A 25626-nucleotide genomic window follows, 5' to 3' on the forward strand; every position below is an offset into this window, starting at 1 on the left:
CTAATCCACCTTAAGTGGGTTGACCCAGATAAAGTTCCTACTTCCCGTAATTGCACAAACCAAGGAATCACAGAATCAGAAATGTAGTTTTATTTAAGGCAGAGGTAGGGAAAGGCTATGCCCTCCCATCCCCCTCCTCCTACCCCTAAGTTCTATCCCAAGTCAGACACTGGGACCTGCTGAAAAGGCTGAGGGGCTGACAGGAAGGTGGCAGGGTATTGGACTCTTACCTCTGATCAGCTTCCTTTCAGTTGTACCCATACCCCGAGGATTTAGGGGCTTCTAGATCTCACCTAAGGGAAACACAGCTTTTCTGGTCTTCAAATGGGACAAACTCAGAATTCACCCTTCTCTAGAAGAGACTAGCCCTCCAAAAGTAGGAGGAGAAAAGCACCTCTCAAGAGGACTAGGAGAGGGATGACAAGTATGAGGGATAGAAGGTCTCTTGAGCGAAGTCTGGGCAGGCCTGGCTGTGCCCTCACACAGGGTATGGGTTGTCCAGAACTGCCACTCCTGCTACCACACCACCATCTGCATGTTCGGTGGCTTTGGTTCGAAGCAGATGTCCCACGTGCTTGTTCATCACAAGTGTCTTTCCCTGCCTATAGAAATGGGAGCAGGAGACACACAACTCTGTCACCTAGACTCAGTCTTCAAACCCATGACCTTCCCTGGTTCCAGCTGAGCAGTACCTGGGTCACTGACTACACCCAAGAAAGTGCTAGGATTTTAGACAGATTTGGGTTTGCATTCTAGCTTGGAAAATACTAGGATGCAAACCCAAATGTCTTTGAGCAAGTTACTGAGCCTTTCTTAATATCAATTTCTTCAATTCTAAGTGGGGATAATGCTTCTCACTTTGCAAGACAGTCATGGAAAGCACATAACATGATGCTAGGCTCATATTGCATGTTCTATAGTTATAAATCCCCTTCCCTACCTCCCTCTCAAGATGGCTATGGTGATGTGGAGGTTGTGGGGTGGTGGGGAGGGGTTGGGAGTGGCAGGCAGAGATGCTGCAAGTGGTTAGAGGGGATGATTATAGAGAGGGCAGGCTCTGGTGGGGAACATGGCAGGATCTGGTATTCCTACCTTGCCCTGACCTTGGAGTATTTTGTAGGAAGCAGTATGAGGGACCAGGAACTGTTCCTTATAAATAACCAAGTCTTTCTCTATTCTTGATTCTTTAGTGCTCAAATCCAAATTCAGGGGCTGCTCAGATTTTCAAAGCCACTGAGTATCCTCTAGCTGGCCCATCCCACCTTTCCCCAGACCCCAGAAGAGGGAACTGGACCTAAACTCTTCTTCCTTGGGGTCTCCTTCTAGTCCAGGGTTATTTTCTCATCCATATTGAAACTACTTGAAATTTCCTTTATAGTTGCAAAACACTTCTCATCTGGGCTTCATTTGATAGCCCTGTTATAGTCCTGTTAGGTGGGCAGGTCTTGGGTCCTTGGTTTTATTTGTTAGATAAGGAAATGTAGCTAAGGATGGGCAGAGCTGTGACCTGTCCAGTGCTTCCCTCCAGGTTTTCTTGGTTGGCCCTCTGGCAAGAAAGAGCCCCTGCGGACTGGCTCACCTGACATAGACTCCGAAGATGCCCAGCTCTGAGATACACTGGACCACTCGGACAGGGCATCCAGGCCGTAGTAGGCAATTCCCAAAAGGCTCAGGCTCAATCTTCTCCATGAGGATGTAGGAGGCTCTCTCCTCGCTGTCTTTCAGCCGCTCCAGGGCCTGCACCATCTCCTCCCCATATAGGTTGTTACCTGCAATTCCATTGGCCAGTCACCATGGACCCTGTGTCCACCTTTTCCACCCCATTCCCCCACTTCTGGGGCCATCTGGGCAATCGGCAGCCTCAGTTCCTGACACCAGCTCACTGAAGCCAGGGCAGGCCTGGCTCCCAAGGAAGAAAGGTCACCTTAACAAAAGAGTCTTGACTCACACAAGTGAACACACCTTCCCCACACCATCCTGCCCTGGTTCTCCTTCTACCTGTCTATGGCTTTTACTTTTCAGCCCTCTGACTGGCTCCTGCCCCACTTAAATGTTGGGATTTCCAAGGAATTAGTCCTCCATCCTCATTCTCTCCTCCATGTACACACTTTTTTTAAAGGAAGATTTCTTCCAAGACTCCATCTATATTCTATAACTTGTTAACTCAAGCTCCCTGCTCTAGACATCACATGAATATCCATTGGGTCCCGAAAACAAACTCAACATGTCCAAACAGAATACATTACTTCTGCCTAAACCTGCCCATCTTGGACCTTCCTACTCCCAATCAGGCAAAAGGTATTCCTGAGTCATATTTAACTCCTTCCTCTCCATTACCTCACCCATTCAGACATGTCTCTTCAGTCTGCACCCCACAATGTCACAGTGCTAGCCCAAGCCTCTACATTGCTCTTCTGGACACCTATGCCAGCCTCCTCTCTGGTCTTAAAACTCTAATGATGTCCCACTACCCTTAGGATAAAATCCAATTTCTGCATATAGTCAATGTCCTTTATAATTAGGTCCTGAACCATCTTTACCAGCTCAAAACCCTGCCTCCTCCTACTTCCCATGCTGCACTCCAGCCTCACTGTAACTCATTAATCTCCAAACACTTTGGTGGACCAGTGCTTTTGCTTAAGGTTGCTCCTTCTGTATGGTATGCTCTTCCCCATTTTCCACCTGGTAAACTCCTACCTATCTCCTAAGACTAACATCAAAAACCGTTTCCTCTCGTTCTGCGAGGCAGAAATGATCCCTGCCTTCAAGAAGTTCACACTAGGCAGGATCCCCATCCCACTTCCTACAATCCACCCACAGGCACCTCAGACTAAACTTGTCCAAACCCTCAAGTGCTGGTGAATCGGATTCCCCTGTGCTCCACAGCACTTGTCACAGTGTCTCCTGGGACACTGTCCAAGGTGAAAGCCTGTGTTCATAGCAAGTGCTGGTCAGCACTGGGGACAGTCTGCTAGCCCCTTTTCCCTGAGCAGCCCAGCAAAGGGGATCCACATACCTCCACCTTCTCTCTGGGGCTTTAACACAAACCGGCCAGGAGCAGCAAGGGCCTCAGCAATGGCCTGGTCTCCTTCTTCACCCTGGTAGGAGGTAAGAAAGCAGTCACTGGCAGTCTTAGGCCAAAGAGGCAGGAGGTGAGGTCCTGCTGGTTAGGCAGAGCATCGGGGAGAGCGGTAAGCCTCTTTAGACTGGATGCATGTGACCCCTCAAAAAGACTCCTGCAGCAGCAAGTACAAGAGAATAAGTTTTCTCTGGCAATATCAGGAGTCTGCAGCAGAAGACCTGGAAAGTGTGTACAGATATTCCCTAACCCTTGCTGTCTGCCTCAGCCTTTCCTCTGGTTACCATCCCCATCTCCACCTTTGCTGAGAGAGTTTACAGTGGATTCTAGCTCCCCTCCCTAGGACAGAGCATCACTGACCCAAGTCTAGTCCAGTGCCAGCTCCAGCCTCCCCAACGCATTGGGCTCTGGGTCCCTGCCACCTAAGAGGCCTGCGGTGGGGGAAATGGGCTGCTTACACACCAGATCCAGTGAGTACAGGCCAGCAAAGGTGGCACGGAGGCGGGCCACAGCCTCAGGCTGGTCAGGGAGCAACACCTCCAGCACGCCCACTCTGCTCAGCTCCTGCTGCACCTTCTTAGTTCCAGCCAGCTGGGTGGCAATATCTGGGCACTTGACCGAACGTGACCTCTCCAGCAGCAGGCGTGCTTCCCAGTTCTGCAGAGAGAATACAAGAGGAGTTATACTTTATTTCACATCAGCTGTCCATCAAGTGCCAGGTGTCTTGCTTTCTATTCTCATTCATTATCCCCAGGGTCACTGCAACATCCTTGTGAGGCAGGTGTGTCCCCTCCCAATCTGCAGAATTCTTGCCCTCAGGGAGCTCCCAGTCTAGCTCAATGATACATGACTATGATGAAAACGGAAAACATTAATGTGAGAGAGACACATTGATCACTTCAATTGGTTGCCTCTTGCACATGCCTGACTGGGGCCGGGGATCAAACCAGCAACCCAGGTACGTGCCCTTGACCAGGAGTCAAACCCGAGACCCTTCGGTGCGCAGGCCAATGCTCTAACCATCGAGCAACACCAGCCAGGGCTCTCTCCCTGGAATTCTTTTCCAAAGGATGATTAAATCCTTCTCATTCTTAAACCTGGCCTTAAAGTCAACTTTGCAAATCACCCTATTTAATGTGTGTTTCCCCATAATTCTCTACTTTTTCACCCTCTTGTTTCATTCAAAGAGTTTCCCCCAATTAGAAGAAAAACATTTTTTTTCTGTTTTTGTTTACTTTCTGGTGTCCATCTGCCTGACCAGATTGTGAGCTCCATGAGGACTGGTCCCTTGTTGTCTTTGTTTCCTGCTGTATCCCCAATTTTTAACACAGTTTCCTGCCTGGCACTTTGTAGGTTCTCAATAAGTATTTGTTATTGTTGTTTAATAAGATGAAATCTGAGTGACAGGTAGAATCAGACAGGTGAGACTTAATAGGGAAGAAGTATAGTAAGTCCTCAACACTGTCGATAGATTCTTAGAAACTGCAACTAAGCAAAACAATTTTACCACAAGCTAATTGATATAAATAAGAGTTAAGTTCCTATGGCATATTTCTGGTCACAAAAACATCACCAAACTTCTAAATAAAGACCCAACACTTCTATCATTAAAAACCAAAATAAAAGTGAACTATACATACATTTAAGAAAGATTAATAAAAACAAAATAACGACTTTCCAACCACTTAGTCCAACCAGGGTTGCGGGTAGAGGAGCCTATCCCAGCAGCTCTGGGTGCCAGGAAGGAACCGAGCCTGAACATGATACAATTCCACCCCCCCCCCGCCCACACGCACACACACACACACACACACACACACACACTCACTAGACTGGGACAATTTCGACAAGCCAGTTCACCTAATGTGCACATCTTTGGGATGTGGGAGGAAACCGGAGCACCATGCACACATGGGGAGAACATGCAAACTCCACAGAGACAGTGGCCCCAGCCAGAATCATTTTCCCCTCATTAACATTATAATGAAACAACATTATTCAAGGACCTGCTGTACTCCGATTAACAGAATAATATGAGCAAAGGCCTATAGGTGGGAAATCACAGGATGAAAGGTCCAGTGTGCCAGAAGTTTAGGGTGTGAGAGGCAGGGAAACAGCAGAAGGTCATGCCCACTCTAGTCCCATGCTCAAGCCTTTCCATGCTATAGATTAGGGGCAGGGGAATGACATACTGGGAATGCCATTGGACTGAGAGTCACAAAGCCTGGGAACCCCAGTGGGACCTTTGGCAAGCCTTGCATCTCCCCAAACCTTGGTTTCTCCTTTTGTATAATGGGAATACTTATATGCCTCACAGGGTGGTTGTGAAGATTCACTGAAATAATGGATGTGGAAAGTAATTTTGAAACTACATGGTAGGGATAACAAGATAAGGCGATATTATTACTGTCATTAACATGAATGGGCAGGTGATAAAAACTCTCTGATGCAGATAAAAGAGTGGTAAGAGTTGGCAGGAAGGAAATGGTCAGTGGTGTGGTAAAACTGGTTTGCATCAGCTTGTAAGAGCTGACTGTACCCATCTCTTCCTAACTGTGTTTAGAGATGTTAAATTGGGTAGCTTGAAATTGGCCATGATGGGGAGAATTTACACAATACAAATAAGCAAATGCTACAAATTGGGACTTTCCCTTCAGAAAGATGATTGTTAAACACTACCAGCATATCCCCAGAAACAGTGTGAATGGCTAAAGCACTGTGGATTTCTGAGCACTGATTCTAGAATTCAGTGTTTGTAGAGAGTGAGAGGTAGCAAAAAGCTTATAGGATTGGAGATTCCAGCAGCAAGTTCCCTGAGGAAGTACTGAATCCAGAGCTCAGGGAAAACCCGGTTTGTCGTGACACCTGAGTTGGGTCTCTGAGGAGCGATCGTAGGTCCCCGGAGGCGAAGAATAGTTGAACAGAAAATACCAACCTGTTGATTGTACTGACTCGGCATGTAGCCATCCCGGAAGTAAACCACAGCAATTTCCTGGCCATCCCTAGAACACAGGATGGAGAAAGCTGTTGTGTTAAATTATAACTGAAGTTTTCAGTACAGTAGTTCGATCTATTTCAGGGCACATCAAAATGAGTTTGGCTACTTTGAAAGTCCACAGGGGCATCCTAGACAGGGGTTCATTGGAACCAGTGAGAGTAGATACCCACACCTCCACTGCTTCTACTAAAAACATGGAGGTGTTAAAAACAACAACAACAAAGAACGTGGAGGTGTCCAGAAAAGAATGCATTAGAAAATTCCACATCTAGAATCATTCTAGGAAGGCCAGAGGGAAACTAGAATCAAATTAGGTAAAATTTTTAAAATTGGGCTTAAAATTACTGAGCAGCAGTAATGCACTTGTATTTACTGTGTAAAGAAGTTGAAAACAGGCTGAGATTTTTTTAAAATAGTGGGAGTGATGGTAGGGAGATGCAAAATTATGAGTCTAGTTAAGACACAGACTGTCTTTTGAACTTTCCCCCCTTTCTTTGGTTTATTTAGTATTTTCTGGTTATGCCCTGGCCGGGTAGCTCAGTTGTTTGGAGCAGCTTTGCAATACACCAAGGTTGCTAGTTTGATCCCCAGTCAGGACACATACAAGAGTCAACCAATGAATGCATAAATAAGTGGAATGACTATTTGTTCTCTCTTCCCCTCTGTCTAAAAATCAATCAATAGCCCTAATCAGTTTGGCTCAGTGGATAGAGTGTCGGCCTGTGGACTCAAGGGTCCCAGGTTAGATTCCGGTCAAGGGCATGTATCTTGGTTGCAGGCACATCCCCAGTAGAGGGTGTGCAGGAGGCAGCTGATTGATGTTTCTCTCTCGTTGATGTTTTTAACTCTCTCTCCCTCTCTCTTCCTCTCTGTAAAAAATCAATAAAATATATTTTTAAAAAATAAAAAATAAAAATCAATCAATAAATAAAATTTTTGCCGAAACCGGTTTGGCTCAGTAGATAGAGCGTTGGCCTGTGGACTGAGGGGTCCCGGGTTCGGTTCCAGTCAAGGGCATGTATCTTGGTTGCAGGCACATCCCCAGTGGGGGGTGTGCGGGAGGCAGCTGATCGATGTTTCTAACTCTCTATCTCTCTCCCTTCCTCTCTGTAAAAAATCAATAAAATATATTAAAAATAAATAAATAAATAAAACTTAAAAAAAATTTCTGGTTTTCTGGAAAGTAAATTAATGACTTTATTTTGTTATGATAAAAGTACATTTTGGAAGTAGTAAATGGTATTGTGAAATTCCATGGAGGTTCTTAATTTTAAGAATTACAAAGTTCCAGATCTAAATATGTGTGCTATAAGCATTACCATACAAAAATGTGGTACTAAAGTCATCGGGAGGTGGCTTAGAGCACAGACCCAGCCCCTTGAGGTCTTCCTGAGCTAAGAGCAGGTCCCAGATCAATCACAGAAATAGACAGCTTCTCATCTTCCTCCCTGACTGCCCAGCCCAACTGCTGAGGCCTGACTTAACTAGCCACCAAGAGGGACAAGAAAATTTTGGGATGCCCTAGCTGGTTTTGCTCAGTGGATAGAGCGTCAGCCTGCAGATTTGAAGGGTCCCAAGCTGGATTCTGGTAAATTGCACATGCTGGGTTGTAGGCTCAATCCCCAGTAGGGGGCGTACAGGAGGCAGCCACTCAATGATTCTCTTTCATTATTGATATTTCTCTCTCTCTCCCTCTCCCTTCCTCTCTGAAATCAATTAAAAAAAATATTAAAGAAAAATTTGGGAGCCTAAGGGTATATGAAAACCAAGGTTATTTTAAGAAGGCCCTTATCTAGAATGTCAACAGCTCTGATACAGCCCTTTAGAAGCAGAATTTGGCTAGCCTTCTCCAAAATTTCCTGGAATGATGGGATATTTCAGAGTTCACCCCTAAAATTTGGAAAGAAGGAAGCAAGCTATCAGTTCTCCCAGAAGAAAGGATCATTTGGGAGAAGTGGGTGAAAGGACGAGTTTCCATAACCAGCTCTCTATTGGACCCTTGGGGAATGCACCCTGAACACTTACAAAAACAGCTTTCGGTCTTGGTCCAAAGATCCCTTTTCAGAGACATCTTCAAACCTTCGCCGGATGACACGGATGTTCCTGGGAAAGATGGGCAAGGGTCATGGGGAGTGGACGCTCCGGTCTGAGTCTCGCCTCGTCCTGGGGCTGTGTTTGGAGGTCTTCCCCGCCTTCCCTTACCTGGCCAGTAGCTCATTCTCTACGGCACGCTGGTCAAAAACGTTCCTTTCCTTCTCCTGCGCAATCAGTAGCACCAGAGCTCTGGAGAAAGAGCACAGGCGGCCCATGGTGCTTACCCTCCCTCCACACCACCCCCTTCAGGAGTGGGAAGGAGCGCACAGCTCCCCTGAACCAGATGTTCTCTCCACTCAGGACTGCCTCAGGCACAGACACCCGAGGCTACAACATATTATTTCCTGAAAACAGGAAACTTGGAAAAGTAAAGATGTCTATGCCCCTTCTCTAATAGGCAGGTGAAATAGTACAATGATGTGCAATTTTTATGCAAATTAAAATTCAGATTTAAAAACACCTCAAAAACCCAAGAGAACTTTTTCTTAAAACTTTACATAATTCTAAAATCTTTCTGAAGAATAAACAGGTAAGAGTAGTAAAGAATATTTCATACAGAACAATGCTGGGGGTTGAAGCTAATAACCCTATTACTAGATTGCAAAGATATAATTAAAGAGTTTGTGATTCTTGCGTGAAACATTAGAATAGCTAATGGAATCCTATAGAAACCCTATAGCACCAACTATAACTAAGGCATTATCTCCTGGGGCCTCCCAACATTTCTGTGATATACACAAAGATATTTTTTTCCATTGATTTTTTTAGAGAGAGGAAAGGAGGGATGGGAAGTGGGGGGGGGGGGGGGGGAGAGATAGATCAATGTGAGAAAGACACATCAATTGATTGCCTCCTAGATGTGCCCCTAATGGGGCTGGGGATCAAACCTGCAACCCAGATATGCACCCACGACAAGGGATTGAACCTTCAACCCTTTGGTGTGTGCTCTAACCACTGAGAAACACCGGCCAGGGCCACTTTTGATTCCACAGTATTAATGGAATCATTGGGGCTCACCTGGTCTCTTACTCCCTGCTTATTCACATGTTTCTTAAAGAAAAAGGAGCTCAAGGACTCAGGGACTAGCTAATGCCAGATAACTGCCTGTTTGACTACCAACCGAGCTGTTTTCAGTTGTCAAGGGCAGGGCCAGCCCCCCACAAGACTCTCTTAAGGCCAATGCTCAGCAGCACCCAACTCCGATTTTGTTGTAGCTGTTCTGCTCTGTGCCCGTGGTTTCTTGCTGAGACTACTGGATGGCCAGACTTTGGCTCAGCATTCTAAGTGTGGATTCCTGACCTCCTGTACTTGGCTTCTTGTCTGTCTCTACATCTCCCTACTAAGCAGAACCCCTTGGACTACACTCTGCCTGCCTCTTTTCCATTTAGCCTAAATACAGGTCGTAGTATGCAGCCTCTCCTGGCCTGCCTGGAATCTCCTGAGGTCAGACATGACATAAAGCTGAGTCTTGCCTTTGAGTTGGGTATCTGTGAGACAAGCTACAAATGGTGCTGCCACAAGCCATATTGCTCTGAGAGAGTCCTGAGGGACAATGGCTTGCTTTCCACTTTGCAGCTTGATCTGCTCTGCTCCTGGGTGCAAAGGTGGTACCTGGCCCACCTCTAAGAGGCAGAGGAGGGAGGCTGGAAGCTGGAGGTTCAAGTGGAACTATATGCCTTGGTTAATGAAGTCAGCCTGCTCCCTGCTAAATAATCAGAGCCAGACTCAGAAAACATCCTCCTCCTCCTCCAGTTCTGAGCAGTCCATCAGGAGGACTAGAAAAGTTGTCAGCTAAGGAACAGTGAAGTGGCAGTAACGTACTGGTTGGGAGTGAAGACTCCTGAATCCCAGGCCTGGCTCTGTCAGTGACCTCGGTATCACTTGTTCTTGGGCAAATCAGTTTCTTTCCTTAAGCCCTGACTTCCCCATCTATAAAATAAGGGTGTTAAATAGATCATAGTTCCCAACCTTTTATACAAGAATCTCCTTTCTTATCTCTGCTCATTCCAATCACAGGTACTATATTTTGAAAGAGTTTGAATGATTGTCTAAATTGAATTAATAATTTTCCACGCTTCCTTTAAAAAATTCTTACAAAGTATGAGCTAATTAGTGAAAATTCATCTGCCGTACAAATGCTTGATCCTGTTTTTTAATCTATACTATGGCACCATTCCTCTTGGAGGTAGAACAATGTAGTAGAGAGAACACAGGCTTTAGAGGCAGATAGACATGAATTCTAAACTTACTAGAGGCCTGGTGCATGAATTCGTGAATGGGTAGGGTCCCTTGGCCTGGCCAGCAATTGGGGACGATCGAGGTGATCAGGGCAAGCCGGCTGAGGGAAGGGACCGTGGGATGTTGGCTGTGGGAGCACACTGAGCACCAGGGGGCAGCTCCTGAATTGAGCGTCTGCCCCCTGGTGGTCAGTGCACATCATAGTTACTGGCCGGACGTCTAGTCACAATGGTCGCTTAGGCTTTTATATATATACTAAAGGCCTGGTGTATAAAATTCGTGCACCGACAGGCAGGGGGCCCCTCAGCCCAGCTACCCTCTCCAATCCAGGACGCCTCAGGGAATGTCCAACTGCCCGTTTAGAGCCAATCCCAGGGATTAGGCCTAAACTGGCAGTCAGACATCCCTCTCAAAATCCTGTACCGCTGGCTCCTAATTGCTCACCTGCCTGCCTGCCTGCCTGCCTGGTCGCCCCTAACTGCCTCCCCCTGCTGGCCTGATCACCCCTCACTGCCCCCCTTGCCGGTCTGATCGCCCTCAACTACACGCCCCCCCACCGGCCTGGTCGCCCCTAATTGCCCCTCCACCCCGCTGGCTTGTTCGCCTCTTACTGCCTCCTTGCCGACCTAGTCACTCCCAACTGCCCCCCCACCGGCCTGGTCGCCCCACACAGCCTGCTGTTCAGTCGTTTGGTCACCCCTCACTAACCCCCCTGCCAGCCTGGTCGCCCCACACAGCCTGCTGTTCAGTCGTTTGGTCACCCCTCACTAACCCCCCTGCCAGCCTGGTTGCCCCACGCAGCCTGCTGTTCAGTCATTTGGTTGTCCCTCACTAATCCCCCTGCCAGCCTGGTCGTAGGCAGCCATCTTGTGAGGGCATGAGATCAATTTGCATATTACCTCTTTATTATATGACTAGTAGCCCAGTGCACAAAATTCGTACACATTAAAAGGGAATTAGAGGCCAAAACCGGTTTGGCTCAGTGGATAGAGCGTCGGTCTGCGGACTGGAGGGTCCCAGGTTCGATTCCGGTCAAGGGCATGTGCATTGGTTGCGGGCACATCCCCTGTGGGGGGTGTGCAGGAGGCAGCTGGTCAATGTTTCTCTCTCATCGATGTTTCTAGCTCTCTGTCCCTCTCCTTTCCTCTCTGTGAAAAATCAATAAAATATATTTTAAAAAAAATAAAATAAAATAAAAATAAAAGGGAATTAGAGGAAATATTTTAATATTGCTATTTGCCCTTTCTCTATAATAGAAATATCAGAGATGAAAGAAAATTAGTAAAATGTATATGAAAATAATATATAACTTTATTAATAAATAAACAATAACAGTCTCATGTCCCCTGGCCAGCTCCAGGCGGGGGACACAGCCTCACGTTCCCCCGGCCAACGCTGGGCGGGGGACGCAGCCTCACGTTCCCCCGGCCAACGCTGGGTAGGGGACACAGCCTCACGTCCCCCCAGCCAACGCTGGGCGGGGGATGCAGCCTCACATCCCCCGGCCTCGCCACGCACGCAGCCCCACCCACCTGCTGCACACGCAGCCTCCTGCTGATCGGTCGTGAGGGCATCACAACCATTTGCATATTACCCTTTTATTAGTATATATAGATTAGCTGTGTGATTTTGAGCAAGTTATTAAAAACCCTCAGTTTGCTCTTCTGTAAAATAAAACTAATACTTCTTAAAAGGTAGTTATTATTATTAATATTGAAAGTATCACATAATGATCCTTGAGTTTTTAAAAGAATTTTTCAAATCCATGATTTCATTTAATTCTCTCTACCACTCTTTTAGGTATTATCATTACCCTCACTTTACAAATGAAACTGATGCTTACGGAAAAGAACAGACTTAGCAGAGGTCACTGCTGGATCAGCAGAAGGACCTATTTGACTCCCAAAATGAGGGAAACCAGTCCTGGCTCAGATACTCCATAGCTCCTACCCACCAGCCCCTAATTTTGGGTGCACAAGTCTTCTCTCTATATGTTATTTACAGCTGGGCTGGAGAAACTCTGTACCAGTGGTCCATCTCCTGGCTTCACTCTCTTAAAATACAACCTAGCTATTGCCCTAACTGGTTTGGCTCAGTGGTTAGAGCGTCAGTCTGTGGACTGAGGGTTGTGGGTTTGATTCTGGTCAAGGGCACGTACCTCAGTTGCAGGCTTAGTCTCCACCCAGGTTGTGGCATGTGCAGGAGGCAACCAATCGACGTATCTCTCTCACATAAGTGTTTCTCTTGCTCTGTCTCTCCCCCTCCCTTCCATTTTCTCTAAAAATCAATGGAAAAAATATCCTCGGGTGAGGATTAACAACAATAAAAAAATACAATCTAGTCTAGAGTTCTACCTGATAAAATATTCATTTGATGACTTCTAAATGCTCAGAGTCGCCCTAGCCGGTTTGGATCAGTGGATAGAGCATTGGCCTGCGGTCCTGGGTTCAATTCTGGTCAAGGGCACATGCCCAGGTCGCAGGCTCTGTCTGTCCCCAGTAGGGGGTGTGCAGGAGGCAGCCGATCAATAATTTTCTCTCACGTTTCTATCTCTTCCTCTCCCTCTCCCCCTCCCTTCCTTCCTCTCTGAAATCAAAAACAAAACAAAAACTCAGAGTTTGAGGTTTCTTGAGTCTTAGTGAGGTTTAGCAAACCCAGACAGGCTCTCTGGGAGGCAATAAAGTGCTTATGAATGTCAGTTCTGGAGGAAGGTGGACTCTGGGCTCTACTAGCAACTCACACTTTGACTTTGAACAGTCTACTTAACTTCTCTGAACCTCACTTTCTTCATCTGCAAAACTGGGCAGAGGAGTGTTTGATTTGAGGATTCAATGAGACCTTGTATACAAAGTGCTTAGCACAAAGTATGGCACCAGTGAGAGCTCACTCAGGATTAACTATTAATGCTTTATTAATATTGCAATAACTGTTAGTGCAGTGGCCCCTCACTTATCAGGGAGTCACTTACCTAGCATCTTCACACACTTAGAACATGGTTGAGAAATAGGAAGGAAGCAAAAACTGCCTCTAAGCAATTAAAATAGACACTATAAAATCCCTAAATCGAAGCTTATGCATTCATTCCTCAAGAGGTCCTCACACTCAACAGACATTTGCTTTCCCAAACCACAGCAAATAAAAAAAGGAGGTATAGGCATGGGAGTGGAGGATTCCAAATTCAAGCACACTGGCAACAGTGAGACAGACAGAGAAACTATGAAGGAAAAGAATGAGAGCTTAGAGCCTAAGAGCTGGGCCATTAGTGCAGGCAAATAGCCTCACAGCCTTTATAACTCTAGGCAGCACCTCACTGACAATCACAATGATGACCTCGAGCCTACACGGAAAGATTAAATTATAGTTAGCATCTTTTATTTGGGAAGAAAGCCCAAGCTTTTCTATTCCTAGGACAATTTGCTCATTCCCTAATGATGTCAGGCAAAGAGGTTGCTGTACCCATAAATGCTGAATCTAAAGCAGGATTCTTCTGCCACCTTTCTTCCCCCTTACTTGGCTGAGCCGTAGAGCTCCCAGGCTTTGGCGATCCCCAGGGCCAGTCCCTTGCTGGGATTATTGGAGAGGATCCTGGCAGCTTCTTTGGTCTTACTCAGGACATTGAGAACATGTCTGTTGGAGGAGAGATGTCTGTTCAGTAATTGAATGGACCTGAAAGACGCCTATGCCTGAGATTCAGACACTTATAGGAACATCACTTTGAGAACCAGCTGAGCATTAAAAAGCACCTTACCATCATATTCCTGTAGGATCCACCTTAGGCTAGAATATGCGGGCTACCTTATCCCTAGCTCCTGGTGTATATGCACAGAGAAGCCCTGAGACCCTGTGAGCTCCCAATGAGCTGGAACCCCTTTCCCTGAGCCCCAGGTACTGTCTGGAACCCTGCTGTAGACCCTCTGGAAGTACAGCAACCTGGAGCATCACTGCTGGCTAGAATTAGATGCCAGCCCTCAGATGGGAAACCTCTGTGACTCTCTCTGCCTTGGATTCTGACTTCCTCTCAGGCCTTCGAACAGGCAGATACTGTTCCCTCTGCCTGAAATACTAACTTGTACAATAAGGGGTAGGACTAGATGAACTGTGAGGTCCCTTCTTTACCTGAAATGCCAAGACATAATTACAATGGAAACTGTGCTTGTGGGGAGGGATGACACACGACCCAGGGCCCAAGAAGGCATAGTCAGAGTTGGAGAATTGGAAATCCCTGTCCCCGCCTGTGACTGTAGGCTCATCAGGCTGTCACCTACTGGTGTGCCCAGGGCTGCCCAAGGGACCCACCGGTGCACAGCTGGGGTCCGGGAGGCCAGGCCCCCAAAACTGGCAGAGATGGTGTTGATTTCAATCTGTTTCAGGGCTGGGGAGCCATCTGCGTTGCGCTGGAACATGTAGTCTGAGCGATTCAGGCCCAGGAACACAGTCTGTGGGGAAAACTGAAGGCTGAGGACATTTGCCCAGGGGCTGACTCTGAGGGCCTAGCCACGGAGCAGACAGGAACCACGAACACTACATAGAGATTAGAGGCACTGGCTAACACTCCCAAACACAGCGGACTCATTGTTCTGGTCGTCCCAGGGTTGGCCAGTGATGTACAAATCCAGTGGGGACAATGAGAGGCAGATTTCCATGAGTTTAGGGCCTGGGACAATTTCTTTGGTTAAATAAAAAGGGAGGGTGAGGTCCCAGACGGGGGTGCAGTAGAGAATGTTTACCTGGGCAATGCCCTCTTTCAGGACTTGCTTGTAGATATCAAAGAGACGAGCAGTAAAGGTGTCCCTTTTGATGGTGCTGGAGGAGGAAACAGAACATTTTCTAGCTTACATGGCATCTTAAAGGTCAAGGAGTTCCACCCCTGTCCATTGATTCTTGAATCCTCTCTGGGTTGTATTGGCCCAAACCTGAACGCCCACCAGAAAATAGTGGTTTAGAACCCAGCTCTAGAGCCAGACGACCTGGGTTCAAATCCCAGCTCTATCACTTACTAGTAGGCAACCTTAGAGAATCATTTTACCTCTCTGTGACTGTTTGCTTAACTGTAAAATGAAGAGGAAAACAATTATATTTACGTCACAGTTGTGGTGAAGAGTAGAGAAGATATTACATGTATAGAACTGAACACAGTATCTGGTCCCAAGAACCAGAAAATGGCATGTGATATAACCATTTTGTACTTAAGTAGCTCTGATGACTATACGCTTTCTGACTAACTTCACATTCACTCTCTGTAGTTTCCCCTACACTTTGGGACCTCCCAGACAAGTCTTCTCTTCCTCTTCCATGCAGTCCTCAGAGATTGGAAGACAGCAGTTATGCCCTGTGCCCCAATAGGAGTTTTCTGATGCAAGCCAAGTATCCTGTTTTTCTCTTGGACCTGTCCTCATGTGCTGTGATTCCTTCCCTGTCTGGGTCAGCTCCCCCTGCAATGTGCTTTCATAGTCCTGTGGACCTCTCCTTTATAGCACTGATTGCAGCTGCAAATTTCCACTTTGTGTGATGATTAGCGTTGTCTCTCCTATTTGCCTATACACCACATAAGGGTAGAGACCGTGTCTGCTGGCTCATCATCATGGCCCAGTGTGCTGTTGTGACACATGGTGGGAGCCCATCCAGTGTGGTTTTCTGGAGTCTCAGGGAGAGGCCATCCACAGGCAACTAATGCCACACCTGTTGTCCCTCAAGATTCGGGGTGGTCTCTGCATGCCTGCTCAACCCTGATTCGCAGGCTCACCTTGTTACAGCGACCCGCTGAGCCTTGTAGCTCAGGCCTGCCCTGAAGTTCCTCTGCTCCCCAGCCAGCTCTCTCATAGGGTTCCCCAGCCCTTGGTGAGGAGTAGAGTCCCCAGCTGGGCCTCAGCCTCCTGGAAAGTTGAGACACATTTTCCTTCTTCCAAAGAGGTGCTTCCCTTCAAACCTAGACCCTAGGGGGCTAGCTCACATGTTCCTGGGGCTCTTCTCCCTTACAAGCTAGGGTTTGTGTGTATTTCAGAGGAGAGGGAACAGGGACTTCAGAGACAGGCTGCAGAGAAGGTCTCCCACATAACAGCATCTTTAGGGTAAAGGTCATAAATCAGACCAGTCACATTTCCCAAAATCCAGAATCAGAGGTGGTAGGGTTTACACATTCATGATTCATTGTGTTTTTAGCTCCAAGTCATTGGTTTCCAAGCTTCTTACCATTATGATCCTTTGTCATATTCACCCCCACACCAATGTACACATTTTTGAAAAATTAATCAGACATGCAATTACATATATGTCCTCTCTCTCTCTCTCTCTCCATACACACACATTTATATATACTTAATTCTAAAATAAAGAATGTAATTCTAAAGTAATTTCCCTTGCCCAAGGGCCTGAAGGAAAACTAAATCAAAAGGAAAGAGACAGAAAGGGGTGGATGGAGTAAGTCATTTCACGTGTTCTGTATCTTTGTTGCCCAGTCTGTGCCTCTTCCCACCCAGAGAGGCCTTGAAGCAACAAGGCTCACTCAGGAGAAGAAGTAGATCTGACTTTGAACCCAATAACCTCACTTGCCCTCTGTTTTCTCTAAAACCAAGCTGATCTTCTCTAATTCCAAACGGAAATTTCAGTCTCTTCAAAGAAGGCGGGTCACAGATCAGAGAATCACAGAATGTCAGGGTTGAAAGGACCAACCTCCCCATTCTACAGATGAAGAAACTGAGGCCCAGAGAAACAAAGGGACTTGCTTGAGGCCATGTTTTTAAATAAATGGTAGAGCCAGGATTAGAAGCCAGATCTCCTGACTTCTACTACATTCTGTTTCTCCTGGGGGGTGCTTGTATCCCACTCTACCAAGTCAGATGCCAGAGCAACATCTCATGGCTTTCCAGTCTTCCAGTCCCTTCTAGCAATTCCCGGCCCCCCAGTGTCCCACCACCTAGTACCTAGAAAGAGTTTGCTCCAGAAAGGCAGCATTCTGGCTGACGGCATCCACCAGCAGGTTGAAGTCCATCTGCACAGCATAGGCCTGCTCCAGCAGAGCACTGGGGACCAGTGAGGGGAAGAGCGTGAATGGGGCATAGGTCACCACCTGATGGAGGAGAGAGAGTGGGCAGGGGTAGAACACCTGTGAATGTGTTGTCTTCCTGTAAACATAACCCATGGAAAGTGTGGCCTACATTTATTGAGGACACACATACTGTAGAATAGTGGTTACCGCTGGGAATGGAGGGAGAACAGGATGAAGAAGGGGTACAAAGATAACTTCTAGGCTGTAATATTTTATCTATTTACATTTTTTTAAAAAAAGAACAACAAAACCCCACGAAAAATTACTGCACATTAACTGTTGCAAGGCACTGTTTTGTTTTTTGTTTGTTTGATTTTGTTAATCCTCACCAGAGGGTATTTTTTTCCACTGATTTTTTAGAGAGGGTAGGAGGGAGTAGCAGGGGGAGAGAGAGAAACATTGATGTGAGAGACTTTTGTGGTTGCCTTCCATTCATGCCCTGACCCAGGCTGGGGATGGAACCTGCAACGCAGGTATATGCCCTTGACTGGGAATTCAACCTGCAACCTTCCGGTGTGTGGGCCAACACTCTAACCACTGAGCAACATCAGCCAAGGCACAAGGCATGTTTTAAGTACTTTACGTGGATTCATTATTTAACCCTATGAGGAAGATACTATTATTATACATTCTTAATAAAAGGAAACTGAGTCTCAGAGAGACTAAGTATGGAGTCCAAAATTATATCAAGCTGTTAAGTGGCACTGGGATTTGAGCCAGGATGGTTACTGACCACCCCCCCACCCCCCCTACACACACACACACACACACACACACACACACACACACACAACAGCTCCTAGCCAGTTGATATCCAAGACTAGGCCAATCCCCTTGCCTTCTGGTTGGGGACGGGGGGAGGGAGGAGTCCTGATAGTAAGGCTGCAGCAGAAGTGAACTCTGGCTCCAGGGGTCATTTCCCCCTCAATGTTGGAGATGGTGACTCAGGTTGCCAGGCCTAGAGTTCAGCTACATTTTCAATTCTTTGAACTTGGGGAGAGCCAGGAAACCCATCGAGAACACTATTTCTAGAAGGGGATCATGCATTCTGAGACTCCTAGCAACAAATGAGCTAGAATTTGGATAAGCGATGATCTGGTGACTTATTTATGAAACATTTCTGAGTTTAATCTATGATTTGACATTAGTTTGCAATTATGGTAATAAACATAATTGGTATTAGAACTCGGCATTTAAATATTTACTTTAAAAATATCATTTTGAATAGCTAATACAAACACATGATACAAAATGCAAAAGAGTCAGAAGGAAAAAATATGTCTCACTCCTACCCTGACCCCAATGAACCAGTTCTGCTTCCCAGAGGCAAATGATATAGTGGGGTCTCACATATCCTTTTAGACTAATGTATCTGTGTGCATACATGTTTTCTCATTTTTCACACACATCAAAGCATATGATACATACATTGTTCTTTGCTTTATAAATACTTCAGAGACATTTCCATATACTTTCAAATAGAGCACTTTCATTCTTTTTAATGGCTGTGCAATATTCCATTCTTTGGCTATATCACAATTCATTGAATCTAGCCTTCTATTATGAACATTTAGGTGGTTTCCTTTTTCCCACCATTACAATCAATGCTTCAGTGACTATCCTAGAATATACATTCTAGGTATTTTGTGTGTGAGAAGGTAAGTTTCTAAAAGTGGAAATGTCAGGTTATTAAGAGTAAATCCATTTAAAATTTTGGTAAATAATTCCCAAATCGCCCTCGTCAGCATCTATTTTTTTGTTGTTGTTAATCCTCAACTGAGGTTAGTTTTTCCATTGATTTTTTTAGAGAAAGTGGAAGTGTAGGGGGAGGAAAGGGAGGGGGGGGAGACAGAGAGAGAGAGAGAGAAACATCGATGTGAGAGAGACACAATGATTAGTTGCCTCTCACATGCACCTCAGCCAGGGCCTGGGATCAGCCTGCAACCCAGGCATATTCCCTTGACTGGGAACCCAACCTACAACCCTTTGGTACGAGGGCCTAGTCTCTAACCACTGAGCAATAGCAGCCATGGGTCAGCATCTATTTTAAAATAAAACTGGGGAAGTGTATTTGTGAGAGTGAGTTCTTTCAGCTTGAAGCTTTCATGAGTGTGAATTACTAAAGATTATATGGGAGGTGACCTAATCCTGAGTGCATGTGTGATGACTATGAGGGCATTTTCTTGGCTTTAATACGTAGAATTCTGCCTGTCCCAACAAATCCCACTTGGCCTGAAAAACTCCCCAAAAGTTTTTCTGCTAAGACTTCCTTCTGCCTCTGTCCCCAGGTCTCATGCCCACTTGAATTTGAAATCAATAGTATATAGCTATTCTTCGTTGTCCGTAGGCTAACGGCTGAAACACTATCTTTGTACATTTTTTTCCAATTTTTAAATTGATTTTTAGAGATAGAGGAAGAGAGAGGGAGAGAAAGCGAGAGAAACATCAATGTGAGAGTAGAATATCAATTGGCTGCCTCCTGCAAGCCGCCCACCAGAGATTAAGCCGGAAACTCGGGCATATGCCCTGACCAGAAATTGAACCAGCAATCTTTGGGTGCCAGGGACACACCCAACCAACTGAGCCACACCAGCCAGGACACAGTCTTTATACTTTTGATAGAAACACAGACACAGTAATATTTTTCTACTATTAGAAAAGCTATAGCACATACATGACAGTAAACACTCTGCTTCATAGTGAGGGAAACAACAGAGAGTGATGGGAAGAAGTAAGAAGTCCCCCCTATCTAAAGGGACTGTCGAGCCCTAGCTGGTTTGGCTCAGTGGATAGAGCGTTGGCCTGCGGACTGAAGGGTCCCGGGTTTGATTCCGGTGTGGGGCATGCAAGAGGCAGCCGATCAATGATTCTCTCTCATCATTGATGTTTCTATCTCTCCCTTCCTCTCTGAAATCAATAAAAACATATTAAAAAATAAATAAATAAAAAATAAAGGGGCTGTCGGAACTCTGCTCTAATCAATTGTTGGTATGCAGGAAAGTGGGCCAGGGTTAACAGCTGATCTGATTTTTCAAGACAAGCTGGGTATCTAGATTTTAAAAAAAACTTCATGATTTAAAAAAATGTTGGCTCTGACTTTTCAAAGACACTCTGGTTAAACACACACACACACACACACACACACACACACACACTGTAAATAATGCTTGCCCCTGGGCAGTGAAACAGTAGCTAGAGAAGACATTCTATACTAAATATCCTTTTGGACTTTGTACCCTGTTCAAGTGTACTTTTTAAAAATTAATTAACTCCCTAAACACTGCAGGAGCCAACTATTCAATCTGCACACAATTGGTTTGTGACTCTGATCTACAAAGTTCCGACTTCTTCCACCCCGTATGCAAAGCCCCTTGGCTAGCTGACTTTGGCCTGCCTTCTTTCCCACTCTATCCACTTATGTGCCTGGCATTCTCTTAAACTTTTTTATTTATTTATTTTTTGCCTTTTCCTGCATTGGGGCCTCTGCTATGCTATTCCAGTCCCACATTTGTCTTTTAACAAACTATAGAAATGATCCCTGAAAGTGTAGTCTTCCACTTGTCTTTTAAGATCTAGTTCAAATGCCACTAACGAACTGCTCCTTCCTACAGGTGGCCTCTACAGTCTCCTGGGAGAGGCAGTAAAGCACGGAAGTTCAGAGCATGGGCTCAGGAGGCAAACTCCTGGGGTTTGAATTCTGGCTCTGTCAGTTACACCACCACTTAATGACTTGGAGCAAGTTACTTAACCTCTGTGGGCCTTGGTTTCCTCATCTCAGCTGTGGTGAGGATTAAATGCATCAATGATTCCAAAGTGAAAAAGATACTTCCTGTCTTTTTCTCTGGATTGGGAAATTGAGGACTGTGCCTTTTCTAGGTTCCATTAACTTCCAGAAAGACAAAGTGTTGGACTTTCACACAATACCTGTTGATTAACAGAAGAAATAAAATCTTGGAAGAGAAGTGCTACATCCTGGGTTCAAATAGTTCACAAAATCTCAGATTCACAAACCAAGCAACGATATTCTTAAAGCCAGAGGCACACCTTCCACAGTATCAGCCTCCCTTTAGCGACTGCCATTCTAACTCGCTCGGGTCTTTTCTACATCAGCCACAGAGAAACACTCATATAGGTGCCCAAACAGCAAACACTTATTGAGTTTGAACTCTCCACCAGCCCTCTATCTAGGTTCTGGACACAGAGAGACAAGAGTGTCTTGGTAAAAATGATGATGGCAGCTCTTTAGTTACTAATCTGAACAGTCATAAGTATACTGTTAAGTAAAAAAGTAAAGTACTCAAGAGCTTGTCTAGTATGCTTCTTTGTACAAAAAGTGGGGGAAAGGAATATATACATTTTTCTCTTTATGAATAAGCTATCTGAAAAAAATAAACAAGAATAAATGTTTTGTTTATAAAACCTAGGATACCATCAGGGCAGGAGAATTGGGCAGCTAGGGAATATGGAAGGAAGAATTAAACTGTAAACTCTTATAGTCTTAAAAGCTTTTTTTATTTTTTAAAAAAAATATGTTTTTTTATTGATTTTTAGAGAGAGAGGAAGAGGGAGAGAGAGAAATATTGATGAGGGAGAACCATCGATTAGCTACCTCCTTGCACACCCCCTACTGGGGATTGAGCCCAAAACCTGGGCATGTGCCCTGACCAGGAATTGAACCAGCAACTCCCAACCAACTGAGCCACACCAGCCAGGGCTCCTTTAAATTTTGAAGCATGAAAATGTCTTACCTGGTCACAAAATGAAAAGGTTTTTTATTTTTTTAGGATGAGATTTTTTTAAAAGATGTGGTTTGGAATCAGCAATTCTACTTTTATATATCAACCATAAAGAAACACTCATATAGGTACCCAAACAGGCATATACAGGGATGGTCCCAGTACTGCTATTTGTAGTCATAAAACATTGGAAATCACCTAAATAGTCACCAGTAGAAAAAAGTTAAACTGTGATTCATCCACACCTAATACTATACATTAGAATGAAGCTGATCCTAATGGAGGAAGTTGGAAAGAGTTCTAAAACAGATTGCTAAATGGAAAATAAACAAAACCATGTCACAGAGTAATATGTATAATCCATCTTATTTGTAAAAAAAAACACAAAAAAAACACCCAATATTATACAGGCTTGGCCCATGTGGCTCATGCACTGAGAGGGTGACAGTTTGATTCCGGGCCAGGGCTCGATCCCGGATAGAGAGCATGCAAGAGGCAGCTGATGGATGTTTCCTTCTCACATAGATGTTTCTCTCTCTTTCCCTTCCTTTTCCTCTAACAATCAATAAAAAATCTTAAAAACACAAACAAACTATACGGGGGGGGGCCTGGGTGGAGGTGGGCAAAGGGGGCAGGGGTGGGAAATGGAGGACATCTGCAACAGCATCAACAATAAAAAAAAAACAGTCTTAAAAAAACACACCCTATATATTTCTTTATAAACATATACATGTGTATAAATGCACAGAGAAAGACCTGGAGGATGTACTACAAACCAACTACAGAGAAGGAAGTATGATTAGGGGTCCTAAAAAATAATAGCTAACTGGGCAAAGTGCTTCACATGCATTATCTTCTAATTCTCTTACCAATTTGATGAGGTAGGCCCCATTATTACCTTTTTTAATATTTGAAGAAATTGCAGCTGAGAGAGCTAAGTAACTTGCCTAAGTCACACTTCAAATCCCAGACTTAAATTTGATTACTCTGGCATGGTGCTTTTTACTTTATTTTTTTTTCTTATATATTTTATTGATTTTTTACAGAGAGGAAGAGAGAGGGATAGAGAGCTAGAAATATCGATGAGAGAGAAACATCAATCAGCTGCCTCCTGCACACCCCCTACTGGGGATGTGCCCGCAACCAAGGTACATGCCCTTGACCGGAATCGAACCTGGGACCTTTGAGTCCGCAGGCCGACGCTCTATCCACTGAGCCAAACCGGTCTCGGCGGTGCTTTTTACTTTACATACATCTAAAGGTCAATGTTAGTTATTTTTTTTTTTTTTTTAAACAAATTTTATTGATTTTTTACAGAGAGGAAGGGAGACAGACAGAGAATTAGAAACATCGATGAGAGAGAAACATCAATCAGCTGCCTCCTGCACACTCCCTACTGGGGATGTGCCCACAGCCAAGGTACATGCCCTTGACCGGAATCGAACCCGGGACCCTTCAGTCCGCAGGCCGACGCTCTATCCACTGAGCCAAACCGGTCAGGGCTCAATGTTAGTTATTAAAAAAAAAAAAAAAAAGCAAAAATGTGATCTCTGACCCAAAGGAGTTGCCTCGGGCCTGACAGGGGCCAGATAATGGGCAGAAGGACCCAGAGCAGTATAATCAGTGCCGTGTGGAGGAGCCAGGGCTTACATCTGAGGAGCTGGGCTCCTGTGTGGTCCTCAGCAACACTCCCTCAGCCAAGGCCCGGTCCACCGCCTGCCGGGCCAGCTCCTCCAGCTGCTGCTCATCCTGCAAGAAACTTCCCCAGCTATTGGCCATTCCAACCTGCAACAGAAGGAGAGGGGAGGGCTTGGTGACAGATAGCCAGGGGCCAGCAAACACTGAAACTGGTGGTATGATACAGGGCAGCTTCATGAGCACAAACCAAAAGCTTGACACGAAATTCCACTGCCACTCTCTCTTTTGATTCCTAGAATGATGGTATTATTCTCATAGTAAGGAAGCAGAGGTTCCGAGAGGTGAAATTACTTGCCCAAGGTAATGACTGGCAAAACCTGGACTTGAACCCATGTCTCTGGACTCTCAGCTCAATGCTTTTCCTTGTTGAAAGAGGCACTAATGCCATATGTTATTGGGGCAAGTTCCTTCCAATCCCAAGCTGCAGACTCTCTACCTGTGAAACAAAGGAGGATGGGGTAGACCAGTGGTTTCTAAAACTGGCTGAATATTCTGGGGGTGGGGGTAGGGCTTGAAAGGTAATACAGATTCCTAAACCCCATTCAGAAATTCTGATTCAAGAAGTCTGGGGGAAGGGAGGGACTGAAACTGTATTTTTAACAAGTTTTCCTGGGATGGGACCACTGTAAAAGATAATAATTTTCCTCCTAGCCCCTAAAACCTAGATCTCAAATAAATTACATGGGAGTGCTTTGCTGACCTTCAAACCACAATATCCAACTGCTTACTTGGGAGTCTTCACGGAACCAGAGTAGAATTTGTTGTCTCCACACAAATCTCCTCCTCTCATTAACCCACCCAGGCACCCACACCTTGTATATACTTCTGGTATGCCCCATTCTCCCCAAATCCTGTGGAGTCTAAAGATACAGTCCTTGAATTCCTTGATTTCTCTCCATCTCCACTGTCAGGAGCCTAGCACTAAACCCAAGACCCAGGGTTCAGAGTGAGAGATCTCCAGTGACCGGAATACATCAGCTCCTCTCCTTCCAGGTCCGGGCACGTGCGGTAGTTTGGAACACTTCCCACCACTCCCAACCAGGTTCACGACTTCGTTTTGGAAGCCACCCCTGTTCTCCACCCAGGGCTTCTACAGCCATTACATCTCCCTGCGCCGAGTCCGTCTAGATCACTTCCCCGCCTCCAGCACCTACCATTGTAGTCAATGAAGGTAAAATGAATGAATGATTAATGAATGACAGACCGGGGCCAGATCACCCAGAGCCTCAAAACGCCCACACGGAAACCCGGTTGGACTTCATCCCGAGGGCGGGGCCCGTGCCTGTGTGGGGCCCGGGGCAACAACACGGTCTCCGGCCCAGGCCTGCCTCCCTTTACGGGCTGGATCGCTCTCACCCAGGACAAAGTTTGGTCCCAATCGCCCCCACTTTAAAAAACAAAACAAAACAACAACGCAGGCCGTCTAGTCTCACCCGCACCATGTTCCCGACAGCGACCGCATCTGAAGTCAGGAGACCTGGGAAATCTGAGCCCAACCCCCTCCCTGGACACGTTTCCTGGTTCCAGTCAATGACTTGGATCTGCAAGACCACTGGCCTCCAGGGTTCCAAACGCTGGCCAGTGCCCTCCCTCGCGTCATTCCTCCGGAGGAAACGTGACCCTTGCCGGCCGCCGTTGCCTCGTCCCCAACCTACTGGTTCGTGAATCCCGCCGCGCACCGTACTCGGGCCTCTCGCGCCGTTACCCGCGGTCCGGGGGGCGGGGCCTCCATGGGCTC

General features: G+C 45.9%; 1 protein-coding gene across 4 annotated transcripts; it reads right to left on the reverse strand.

Moving 5' to 3' along the window:
* Positions 1-67: 67 nt before the first annotated feature.
* Positions 68-25626, reverse strand: GSS (glutathione synthetase). 4 transcript variants are annotated; one of them, XM_008149700.3, is made up of 13 exons: positions 25544-25626; positions 23841-23975; positions 17330-17475; positions 15137-15212; positions 14706-14845; positions 13920-14036; positions 8280-8360; positions 8103-8180; positions 6015-6081; positions 3542-3736; positions 3017-3098; positions 1580-1769; positions 68-602 (listed from the first exon to the last, which is right to left on the reverse strand). In XM_008149700.3, exons 2-13 carry the CDS (start codon positions 23967-23969, stop codon positions 479-481), a joined length of 1425 nt encoding a protein of 474 aa, XP_008147922.1. In that variant the 5' UTR covers positions 23970-23975; positions 25544-25626; the 3' UTR covers positions 68-478. The 4 variants fall into 4 exon arrangements, with proteins under 4 accessions (XP_008147922.1, XP_028013683.1, XP_028013682.1 ...); XM_028157882.2 differs by lacking the exon at positions 25544-25626 and adding an exon at positions 25328-25533; XM_028157881.2 differs by lacking the exon at positions 25544-25626 and adding an exon at positions 25322-25533.

Source organism: Eptesicus fuscus, chromosome 12 (assembly GCF_027574615.1).
Source record: "Eptesicus fuscus isolate TK198812 chromosome 12, DD_ASM_mEF_20220401, whole genome shotgun sequence".
Lineage (NCBI taxonomy): Eukaryota > Metazoa > Chordata > Mammalia > Chiroptera > Vespertilionidae > Eptesicus > Eptesicus fuscus.